Source organism: Protopterus annectens, chromosome 1.part2 (genome assembly GCF_019279795.1).
Source record: "Protopterus annectens isolate FY-2018-M chromosome 1.part2, PAN1.0, whole genome shotgun sequence".
NCBI classification, from domain to species: Eukaryota; Metazoa; Chordata; order Ceratodontiformes; family Protopteridae; genus Protopterus; species Protopterus annectens.
In genome coordinates, this window is record NC_056727.1 from 96,430,699 (window position 1) to 96,443,195 (window position 12,497).

A 12,497-nucleotide genomic window follows, 5' to 3' on the forward strand; every position below is an offset into this window, starting at 1 on the left:
TCTGGTGCTGTTCTAACCAAGACCATGTAATATTTTTGATGTCAGCTCTCTTAAAGTTGCTGTCAAACTCACTGAAATCTGGTATAAACTTGCCTAAATAGTTGCCCATGCCTAGGAAATGCTGCACAGCTTGAATATTATCTGGTGCTGACATCTCAAGAATAGCTGCTTACTTGGTTGGGTCTGGTCTCAAGCCAGTACTGGTAAATAAATGACTTACACATGTAAATGCTGGTAGTCTGAATTTGCACTTTAAAGGATTGAGCTTTAAGTTCACTTCACATGCTCTGTCTAGAAGTCTCTTTAGGTTTCTGTCATGCTCTGCTTCACCATTGCCTCCAACCAATAAATCATCTACTATTATGGCACAAGGATAACCCGAAAGAATTTGCTCCACTGGACGCTGGAAGACTTCACTTGCAGAATTTATTCCAAATGGAATCCTTAGGAATCTGTATGTGTCAAATGGGGTACCAAAAGTGGTTAGTAATGAGGATTTGAAATCAAGCATCACTTGCCAAAACGAACTTTTTGCATCGAAGACAGAAAAGATAGTGGCATTCGGTATTAGAGCTGGAAACTCTGCGAGTGTATGCACTGGATGATGCGGTTTATTCAATGCTTTGTTTAGATCTCTTGGGTTAATACATATTCTGATTTCGTCTGAGCCTTTTTTGTGAGCTGTTATGGACAACACCCATTCTGTTGTTTCTGTAAACTAGACAAATTACACCTTGTACCATTTTATCCAACTGAGCCTTGACTTTATATTGCATAGCTATCGGAACGTTTCTTGCTGGTCTAACTACTGGAGTGCCCTCTGGGTCTAACTTCATGCAGTACACAACTGGAAGTTTGCCCAACTTGTCATTGAAACAACACCATATTCTGAGAAAATGGATTCAGAAAAATTGGAACTAGGATATGCACTTATATGATGAACTTCTTTGGTAAAAGAAAGCCAATTCATTCTCAAACTGTCTTTGAGGCTAAATAAAGCCTGAACTGGTTTTTGAACTACATAAATAACAAGTTGTAACAGTTCTTAGCAAAATAACATGAAAGCATCACTGAGCCTTTGGTTTGAATGTCTTCACCTCCATAAGCAACAAGTTTCGCATTACTGGCCACATTGAGTTGCTCATTAGTTCTCACTTTAGCAAATGTTTCTGCTGATACAACATTACACTTTGAACCAGTGTCTACTTTAAGCTCTGTCAATTTAGCATTGATCCAGACTGTACAAAACACTTTGCTCTTTGCCAACAAATTCACTGCATCAACTCTTTAATCAATTACTGATACACAATCTATGTAAAAAGTGGACTGCTGCAACTCTACTTGATCAATTTGCATTTTTGTGTGACTCTTCTTTACAACTGTGCAGGGTTTACTTGATCTGCAAAATTTTTGAAACCGGTTCCATTTTTTACACTTGTGACATTGCTGACCAAATGCTAAACATTTCTCTCTTTTAGATTCATGATTGGTACCACAATTGCGACAGTTAACAACAAAGATGGACTTGCGTTTTGTTAATTCACATTTGTACTGCACTGAGCATGCTCCTTTAACTGAACTGGTCTTAGAACTTGCTGGAAAATTATATGGTTTCCCTGGTGGGCCAGCAGGAATTGTGGCTGCCATGTGTTTAGGCCCACGTCTGTTTGCCACGTGTTGCATGGTATCTACATTTGTTCTGGAGCTTGCTGAAACCATGCTCTTGTCAATTGCAAGCATACTTGTGTGTTTCTCTGTAACTTCATGGATTTGACAAATCTCAGTGGCTTTACTCAATGTTAAATCACTGTCATGAAGCAAAATCTTTCTCACGGCAGCACTATTAATACTACACATGAGCCTGTCTTTTATCTTTTAAGTCACCAAACCGACACATTTTAACTTTGTTTCTCAAGTCAGTTATATAAGCTGCAAAAGTTTGCCCTGGTTTCTGATCTCTCGTCTAAAACAAATGCCTCTCTAATATAATATTTGTCTGTGGGTTACACATTTCTCTGAATTTGTGCTTTAAACATTTTGAGTCTTCCCTTGATTCAGCCTGTAGAACAATACGTTGATTTGTCAGCTTCTTCCTCATTTACTGCTGGTGCATCCACAAATGAACGCACTCTTTCAATGGCCTCTGACCCAGCCAAGTTTAGCAAAATGAAAGCCCTGGTGTGTGCATCTTTATCTGAATAAGCTGCTTGTATAAAAATATTGTACTCTTGCTTACATATTCTCCAATTCTCTGCAATATTCTGATCAAATACAAGTGGTAAGGGCTTCTCAAATTTGTCTGCCATATTAACACATACCAGTGAAGGGTTTTGCAAATATGCACGAACACACACACATACACATATGCCAGAAATTTATGCCAGTATTTGTAACTTTGCCCAATAGCACAACAAGCCTCTGTATAACTGAACTTTGTGAAATAAGTCTCTCGGGCACTGTAATACTCTTCAAATTACTGTACTGCAAGAAATCACCTCTTATCAGTTTAAGAAACATTTCAAATAACTGCACGATGAGAATGAACTGGGCAAGAGAAACTCAGAGTCAGAAACATTTCAAAGTAATTCCACTTTGTGAATAAACAGTACACAGCACACTGAAATGTTCCCCAAAATGGTGGTACCTTGCTATGCAATTCTTTACAATGCAAGAAACACTCTGTAATGGTGGCACTTTGCAAATAGACACACCCAGCACAAGAAACGTTTTGAAATGGCTATACTTTGCCCTTACTTCACAAAATAGTTGCACTTTGCACACAAATAAACTCTTCGGAATACATGAACAGTAATAAGCACACACTGTATTCACTTTTACACACTTTTGAAATACTTCGAATAACTCTAGTTATGCCCTTGATAAAATACGAAGTCATAGTTATGCCAAATAACAGCACTTTGCCAAAAAACATGCGGTCACCTTGCTTTATTTATGCTTAATGTGCCCTTTCTTGCCCTTATTACATTCATTTTGCTCATTTAATCTCATGCCCTTTGTATATTTCTTGTACTCGGTTTACTCTAAACATGCACATTTTGCTTTAAACACACTCGTTTCTTTTGTGATAATCGTTTAATCAAGTATCTTAATCTTAAACATTTCCCTTAGTTAATAAACCTTTTGTTCCTCCCACTTGTTTAATAATGCAGTGTGTATTTATGTGTGCACGTTCAGTCCTTGATATGCTTCTTAAAGATACAGCGCATACACTGTGATCTACAGAGACTATCAAAAATAGAATCTGGTCTAACTTATGTGACAGGCACATGTGCATGGAATGGAAGAGGGATGGATGCAGCTGAATATTTTCATATTTGCATTAATAATTTCATAACTGAGTGACCTACATGTTACTGTTTGGCAAAGAGTGAAATGTCCTGGTAGGAGAAAGAAAAGAGCACTGTCCATGTGCAGTTAAAGCACAATATACTGGAAATATTGGTAGCCACTTAGTAATTATAAAAATATGAAATATTTACTTAATATTTTTAAAACAGGGTGACCATGCCTATCAACCACTAAGAGCAGTAAATCTGGGCAAAGCTATAAATAATGGCATGACGTTTCTCAAGGGTATGAAGTCTGAAACCCATGTGTCTGACATTATATTCTAACTTCAACCCCCAAGCATTTGCCAATGATTTTCCAGAAAACCATAATTTTAAGAGAAACAAACCAAAAATATGAGGCAAATATCTGGACAAAAATCTGTATAGTTGAGAGGTATGAGAGTGACGTACAAACTATTACATGACATCAGATGAAATTTTAGATGACACTGAGGAAAACTGTGATTGATACCTGCACATTACACATACTGAGAGGTATTCATGGTAACATTAATTGTTAATTATGCATTTAATCATAATTCTGCATATTTCTGTAAATATCTTAGTAAGCATGCAAACAAAAAGGAACTTTTTGCTGTTATGTGAAAGTTTATGTCTGGCTTACCAAAGTAAGTCGACAAAGTACATCCTTGTCCTACAGTTTCCAAGATTTAACACTTTTCTTTAATATTTCACTAAGAAATTATCATTCTGGGTTTGTACACACAAGAATATAGTATAGCAACGATATAAAGATTGTGACTGCACTGCCTATTATCAAAGCAGACTTTTTACTGATAACATTTCTGTTGGTACCATTGTAATAGCTGTCATTGTTCAAAAATATTACATTTCTTTGTATTATGTTTTTTAAGTTGATTTCCCAGAAAAAGCTTTGAAATGGAAATGTAAGGATGTGTGTAGGCTGCTAGGTGTGTAACATTTCACATCATATAGGTATTAATGAGTTATACATACTATCACAAACAAAAAAGAGACACGCTTGTGACACTGTCCATATTGAGATGCTGAGTTTAAAAATTGAATGAATAAATGCAAAAAAAAAAACTAAGCAGGCTGAATGGCTTTCAGTTTTGATTATCACTATAAACCTCTTAAGCTTTGATATTAGACAAGTGATGACTACTTTTTCAGATTGTCACTCGTTTAATTCAACAATGAACACACAAAGTCACTCTCACTACACAATCCTGTTATACAGTACCAAGTAATTTTATCCTATGCATGCACTAAAGGGGAAAATGCTGCTCCTCACTGTACAATATCACTGTACCATTTACTTTCTAAGTCATTACTGAGGTGTTATTTCTTATTTAATGTTACAATTGTGTCTGATTCTTCTTGTGCAGTACTGATATCATCTCCCTAGCTGCAGAGGTGCTGCCCACTGAAGAAATTCAACATAGAAAATGCTTAGTCAGTCATATTTTGGATGTCTAAAGCAATTTAGATAACATTTAGCTCTACAGAAAAATAAATTAAGAAATTCAACATAGCCATCTCTTACCTGTTTATTTTTTGCAGGTCTAAAGCAATCTGGGCAAAATGTAGCCCTAAGAAAAAATACACATTTGTTAGCAGGATGCAAAGGCAATCTCCAGAGCTCATAATCCAATCAAAAAAGCTTTCACAGAAATTATGGTTTTAATACTGCTTTTTACTGCAACAAAATGGCTTCTGAAATACATTCACTGACATGAATGAAGGTGGAAAAAAAATTAAAAACAGAAAGTACAATATGGTGGTTATGGCACTGAAATATTTATCAACGGAATTTAGCATATTATTCCTTAATTATATGATGTGTGACAAAGAATAAGCCACACGGCCTTCTTATGCTACTGTATTACCCCTGGAAAGGAGACCTCTGGCTACAAGAGAATTGTTAACCCCACCCCAAAAACACACAAAAAATAGTTAAGGAAATTACTTTATTTTTAGCTTTTTATCTCTAAGAGCATCGGCAAAAATTGTCAGCAAACATCCCATAACCAAAGGAAATTCTCTCAGCAAAATGATAGCTTTCAGCAGCAAGTGGTCCTTCTGTTAAGGAAAATATATTATTATACAATGTGGACTAAGGAGGATCTGATTGGGACAAACTATATAGCTACCTAAAACGAAAAATTACTATTAGCCTGAGAGTATAAGAGGAAAGGTCAATGAGTCTTCTAACAGAGACAGCATCATGGATCTAAACAGATGGCAGGCATCCTAACATGGTAACTATGTATCTGAGAAAACCAGCAGGTTTTACAAGAATAATGATCTCTAAACAAAGAGTACACAGACAAGATAAACATGTCAGTCTTGATTTAGGATTCCAACAACCAGCTCAGGAGCAAATAAAGAACACCAACACGGGAGAGCAAGATATTTTGGACAGATCTGCTGCTGTAATCCAATATACAACAAGAATTCATATCTAAGTAGAGTCGAAGTATGGGCACATACTAGGTGAGAGCTACCGAGCTGACCCACACAGACATACCTTTCACACATGATGCTTGATGTACCTTGGAGAGCTTTTCCAGTCAGCCTGGCAAATGGTACCAGTTAAGGTAGCTTTGTTTCTTTTTCCAAGGTAAATTAATAAAAAAGCAATGTGGACTACCTAGACTAGAGGAAGGACTTTAACCTGCAAAACATTAAATAACCATAAAATACATGATGCCTCTAAAGTAATTATTCTTTGGACAGCTGTGCTCTGGTTAGGTAACTGCCAAATGGACAGCCTGTTTCAAGACTGACTCCAGTATCACAGCAAAAAGAAACTTAGGCATGATGCACGGGTAAAGGGGGGCACTGAAATACAAAAAGTACTGTCCCCTCAGCTGCTTGATGCTCAGGCTTAACCAATTAATGAATTAAAAAATCTATTAAATTAACATGTCTGTAGCACCAGTAAAGTAATCTTTCCAAGTGACACAATAACAGTTATTTACAAGCAACAAGCACACAAACTACAACTTGCAAGTGGCCAGAAATAATGCAGAAGCAAACTCTTCCCCATTAAAGTATGACTCCCAAGTTGGTAGAATGGCCAGAACAAAATAACCAATTGTCTTCAGATCTCATGTATTCAATTTCCAGCAGGGCCATGACCTTCTATTCTGCTGGATTATGGAAAGCAGCGATAACAAAAAAGAAAAAAAAATATGACAACTAAACAACCTAAACATGACTCACTAAACAGAAAATAGCTGAAACAAATATAAGACAGTCCTACAACAGAAAGTATTTAGAATTTAGTCATTAAGTCCTCTGCCTAACTGTAAAATATTTTTCATTTGATCTTCTATAGGTTGCTACAAAATTTCAAGCAAATGTAGAAGGGACTTCCAATTAAGACAGGGCAGAGTAACTTACAAACTCCCACTTCCGAAACTGATTATGAAATGATTTTAGATAATTTAACTATTGATATAAGCTTAACTTGGCCTTAAAATGGTGGAAAAAATTGCAAGGAAAATGAGGAAAAGCAGTTATTTGAATTTGTGCTTGGCTGTGCTGGGGAACAGCCTGCTAAAATTTCAGATTCCACTGTTACAAGCTCTAATTATGCAAATGGAAGACTCATCACTTAAATCAGATCTTTATGTAAAAAAATAACAGAGGAGTGCACCACCACTAATGTTGCTCAAACCGCACTGAAGAGAGGGAAGGGAAATGGATATTGAAATTACAAGCCCATAGGTTTGGGCTGAACGACAGAATAGCACTCAAACCATTCTTAGCTAGTAGACCATTAAGGCATTAACTATATGTGTTTTTTATATAAATATTGATTGTTTTGGACTTTATTGTTTTTTAATTTAATCTCAGCTTTTGTGGCCTTTTAACTGAGTTTCAGCTTTTGATTCGTTAATTTGAACAGGTAGTGATGTCACTTATTGTATTTAAGGATATGTTATTTGACTGCATTACTGATGTCTGATGAAGCGTTGATTCCAACGTGAAAGCGCTTACCTACTGCAGTTCACCTGTTCGTTTGTTTGGTTTTATCGTATTAAACCTTGGATTTTACAAACTTGGACAGTGTTTTAATTTTGCAGCTCATGGTGCACTCCTCTGTTATTATTATTTTTTTACATTTGTGGTCTTTCATACCGAGGGTGCTTTACCTGGCAAATATTGGTTGTGTTCCTAAATCAGATCTTTGAAGAACTGCAAAATATGAATAATTCATTTTCAGCTTATAAGGAGAAGGCTGATGGCAACCTCTTGGACACCGAGACTACCCTTACAGCCCCCTCCGATTGCCTGTTATCAGTGGATATGGACTTGGATCATATCAAGCACAATGCTGAGACAGCAAGAGCCCACCTTGAACAAGTCGAGGTTATGTTTCTTTACCTGAAGGATCAGAAATTCGTTAAACTTGCAGTTTAGAGGATCCTGGAATGGGATAAAAGAATAGACTGTGTGCTATAAATATAAGAAAAGTTAGTCCTCTGGATGGGGCTGCAGTCTGAAGAAATATGGATTGGGCAGACTGAAAGAGTCTTTAGGGACATCCCCAGTACCTGCCCCCCACCCCTTACCTCTAAGGAGCAGGTCATCACTGCCCTCTCAAAGGCAAAAAATACAGCCTCCATGGGATCCAATAACATTCCAGGCTGCATCCTACATGAACTCGGGCATGAACTTGCAGCACCATTAGGCACCCTATTCAACCAAAGCATGAGTACTGGCGTTGTCCCAGTCACATGGAGGACAGCTGCTGTCATCCCTTTACACAAAAGGTAGAGCGTTCACCAATCCGGGATATTATAGACCCATCAGCCTAACTAACCTGATCTGCAATGCCATGGATTGTATCATCATGGACCTCATTAACAGGGATATTGGCAACTTCCAAACACTCTACCCCCCCATAGTTTGATTTTGTCAAGGGGAGGTCATGTCTGTTAAATCTGGTCAACTTCTTTGAGACAGTCACCAAAGCCATGGATGAGGGGAAGACTGTGCACACCACCAACCTTGACCTGGCCAAAGCCTTTGAAACTATTCCCCACTTGGGCATAACAGATAAACTCTCTCAACTAGGCATCAATCCATATGTTACCAGATGGGTAGCAAATTAGCTGACTGATAGAACCTACCTAATCAAAACAGGGGAAGCCATCTCAAGCAGTAGACCCATAATGAGCGGTGTACCCACAGATCAGTCTTGGGGCCTCTGTTATTTGGGATATACTTCTCTGAGGTGCAGGCCAAAACCAGTGGGCTATGGCGGACCAAGTCTGCAGATGACTGCAAGCTGGGCATGGTCATCAATTCCCCCAAGTGATGTAGATGTCCTCCAAGAGGGTCTCACCCAAACAAATGACTGGTGCCAGAAACATGGCCTCAAAAAATGCATCATCATCCCCTTTGGGGAGAGTGATGTCCCCACATATTACACATTAATAACAACGTCCTAAGCACTCAATCAGTAGTGAGGGATTGGGGCACCCATGTTGACCGCAACCTGACTTTTGACCACCATGTTGCTTCCGTTGTACGGAAAGCTTTCTACATGGCCTACCTCATAAGTAAGGGTATCTCATCAAGGGACAAAGAGGTCATACTATCGCTGTACTCTTCCCTAAGGCCAATTATTGAGTACAACTCCCCCTTTGGCATGTACCTCGCAAAGCACCTGCAGCAGCTATCGAGAGCACAGAGGTTCCTCACCAGGAGAATTCAGGACCTCAAATATCTACCCTACACAGATGGGCTAAAAGCCCTGTCCCTCTACTCATTTTCATACAGACTCCTCAGAGGTGACCTCTGTCTGGAGTACAAAGCAACCTCAAACCCAGCCTTCACAGGACTGCTGCATATCCGCAAGTCAAGCTCCACTCAAGTAACCCGTACACGTAACCTCAACCTGGTCTGTGATATCAATAGGACTTGTTGGTGGAGCAGATGTGTGGCCCAGAGACTCGCCCATCTGTGGAATAGACTCCCTCTCTATGTCAAGCAGAGTACCTTATTATCCCTTTTTAAGTGCAACCTAGATAACTGGATGGGAAACAGAAAATACACCCCTGGGATTCCACCTGTGTGATGCTGGACAGGGGCTTTAGGTGTTGACCTGTCTAAACATGGGCTAAACTCTTGGCTAGGCTTATAAGAGCCTCAGGGCCAACAGCCTAGTAACTTCCTATGATCCTATATATCCCCCAGCATTTGCACGTCCAGTCACCATTCAACATATGGCTGAAGGGCCTATAAATAAAAAAATGGAAACATTACACTTGTTCCCTCATTTTAGAAAGAGGACTCCAGATATTTAGAGACTACAGGATCCAACCTGCTAATCCTCAATGCTCAGAATCTGTGAAATGACTCGTGATTGAATCAACTGGGACCATTAATTCATAGCTCATTCATGGTTTTCAAAAAAAACAAAAAAAAACAAATATTGAATTTGGCTAGCAATCACTTACACAATGTGTTTTAGAATTACTTTATTTTGGGGACTGACTCTCCTGAACCATTTGTGCAGCAAGTTACCACCAATTATGAGTAAGCAGTGCTTGAATCTTCTGTGTGATGAATAAGTCATGAAGTTTCTAATATGCCTGTTCTTTGTTGATGGATAGGACTATAATATCGCTACTCACTAAGCGCTTAGTATTGATGATTGTAATTGTTTGCTGCATTATTGCTTCTCTTTGTTTGCTAAACTATTTATTTGAACAGCAGAGGTTTGCTAATGTATGTGTATAGGCAGGTCCAAACACTTAGACTGACTGGTCTGCACAGATCTTGTGTGATGATATTGTTACATCAGAGGCATCCTGCAAGGTCTCTTGTCTTCATGTTAGTACGGTTAAGGAGTACATTTTATGCATGGCTGGCTAGCTGATTACTGCTATGTTTTAAAGGTAATTTAATTTCAACATTAATGGTGGGGTGGAAGGGTTGAATATATAGGAGGATTTATTGATGTTTCCTTCCGTCTATGGCCTATATAGTACTTGTTCATATCTTCCTTAATTCCCTTAACATTGGTATCCTAACTACTCTTTGGAAGATTCACGCAGGATGGGGAACTTTAAATAGTTTGCTTGTTGTTTTAAAAGCTGTATTTGTAGTAGCTTTGGTAGTGGTTGTTAACTTTTACTGCTGGCGAAGCCCTTGTATTTACTATTTATTGATTCATTCAGCTTATTCTTTAACTTCCTATGCATTGCTGGGATTTTTTAATAAGAGTACCTAGGTACTAAGTGTTACCCCTGCAAATCTGGCTTGCAAGACACCCAACTGTAGTCAAGGGGTCAACAGAAATAGGCCTATTTCCTATGTTTATCCAGAAATGTATCCTTTTCTACCTTGAAACATGAATGGGTGTTGCTAACCTGATAAAGAGAACTAGGTTTGAAGCTTTTCTCTGACACTGGAATCCAGGTGTACTACTGTTACAGCAAACACATCCTTCCATAGCAGGGCATGTGACTCTAGATAGAATAGACCATGTTTTACTGGCATTTGTACTCCAACCCATAAAGGAAGTGTGGGGGGGGGTGGCGGCAATTTTACTTATGAAAAACATTCTCTTTCAACTGGAGGGCATCTTACATAGAAGGCAGGTGCAGTATGGTTATACAGAAGCTCTCCATATGAAAACATTAAATATGTATGCCTCGCCCAAAGTACAGCTGTGGAGTGTGCCAGGAAAACAACTCAGGAATTGGGTCGCATTTCAAGAGGGGTTGGTTTGCGGGAAAGAGATTGGAATATAGTGATTATGCTGGGAAAAGTCCACTTTAGCCCCCAGTCTTATAGAATTTCTGCTTTAGGCAAGATTGTAAAATATTATGTAGGTTCATAGGTCCATATGCAAGTACCAGGCTAGCTTCCCTTGTGGGCCATTTTACGCTTAGCCAGTTTCCCCTCAAAGATGAGAATAAAAACCTGTACCTTGTGTCTGTGAGATGCACACCTTAACCATTATGCTAATCCCCCTCCCCACCAAAATAGTTTGGGCCCTCGGGCCTCAAACTCGCGTACCTGTACTTAAGAGTCTGGTGTTCTACAACTATATCGTGGAGATAGGGGAAATGCACTTAAAATATATTCACAGGATGTTTGCCAACTCTCAACATCTTCACAATTGCTTTACTCCTCAATTTTCTGCCTGGTCAAGGCTTAACAACATTTTGATACTTGTATGACACAGCTACTTGATTCACAACCTGGAGTATGTTCCCATTGTGACCTCAGATCACTCCTCTCAACATCTTAGCACAGGAAATCTGGATAAAGCCAAAAATAATGGAGGGACAAAGGCCCCAAAATAGGGACAGATTTTAAATATTGTTCTTATAAGCTTAGAAGGTTCCTAGAATAACAATTTTTGCATTAGCATGCATTTTGTGAAGGATACAAAGTCCAAAACTTAAATGTTTGTCATTATTTAGTGCCATCAATCCCAAATGCTTTGCCAGAAAACCACAAATTTTACGAGGAATGGATCGAAAATATGATGCAAAAATCTGCACATGCTGTGAAAAATCTGAATAGTTGAGAGGTATGCCTCAGATCGTCCCATGGTACAGCTGAGAGTGCAGTTCAAAAGCTACAAGAAGTTCAAGTGTTAACCTCTGTTTTTACAAAGGACATATATTTCATTGTGAGGTTAGGGGATGTATTTCAAAGGTTTATATCCAAGCAGCTATGCGACAACAATACTGGTTCTCAAATATGGGAAGAAATAAAAGGAAATCTCCATTCTTTATACCTTGAAGCCCCCACATGACAACTTTATCATTTACTCATCCTCTACCCATCTAATGTATATCACCCCCTTTCTTTCTCCTTTTCTCTCTGACTTGTAATTCTATATATTTTTTTTCTGGATTTTATATTCAAAATATAGTCCTGAATGTAAAACTTAATAATTGTATCAGCACCATATCTCTGTCAAATACATTAACTGCATCTCATATCTTGTACCAATTCTGTAATCTTATTGTTAACTTTTATTTTCATCTCATCTACAGTATGTAATAATGTTAACTGTTGCTAATATTCCTCATGTTATGTCTTCTGTACAGCTGTTCATTTTTTGTTATGTTTCTAATTTTTACAAGACTGTGAGCTAATTGGAGCTTTTCTCCTTGGGTCTCCACT

The 12,497-nt window shown here is 38.3% G+C and overlaps 1 protein-coding gene across 2 annotated transcripts in view; it reads right to left on the reverse strand.

Moving 5' to 3' along the window:
• The window catches only part of PUS10 (pseudouridine synthase 10), a 1,838,120-nt gene that overhangs the window by 899,340 nt on the left and 926,283 nt on the right, over window positions 1-12,497 (reverse strand). For both annotated transcript variants that reach the window (XM_044055027.1, XM_044055017.1), the window contains one exon: window positions 4,879-4,924. In XM_044055027.1, the coding sequence (XP_043910962.1) occupies window positions 4,879-4,924 (46 nt within the window). The remainder of the gene's footprint in view (window positions 1-4,878; window positions 4,925-12,497) is intronic.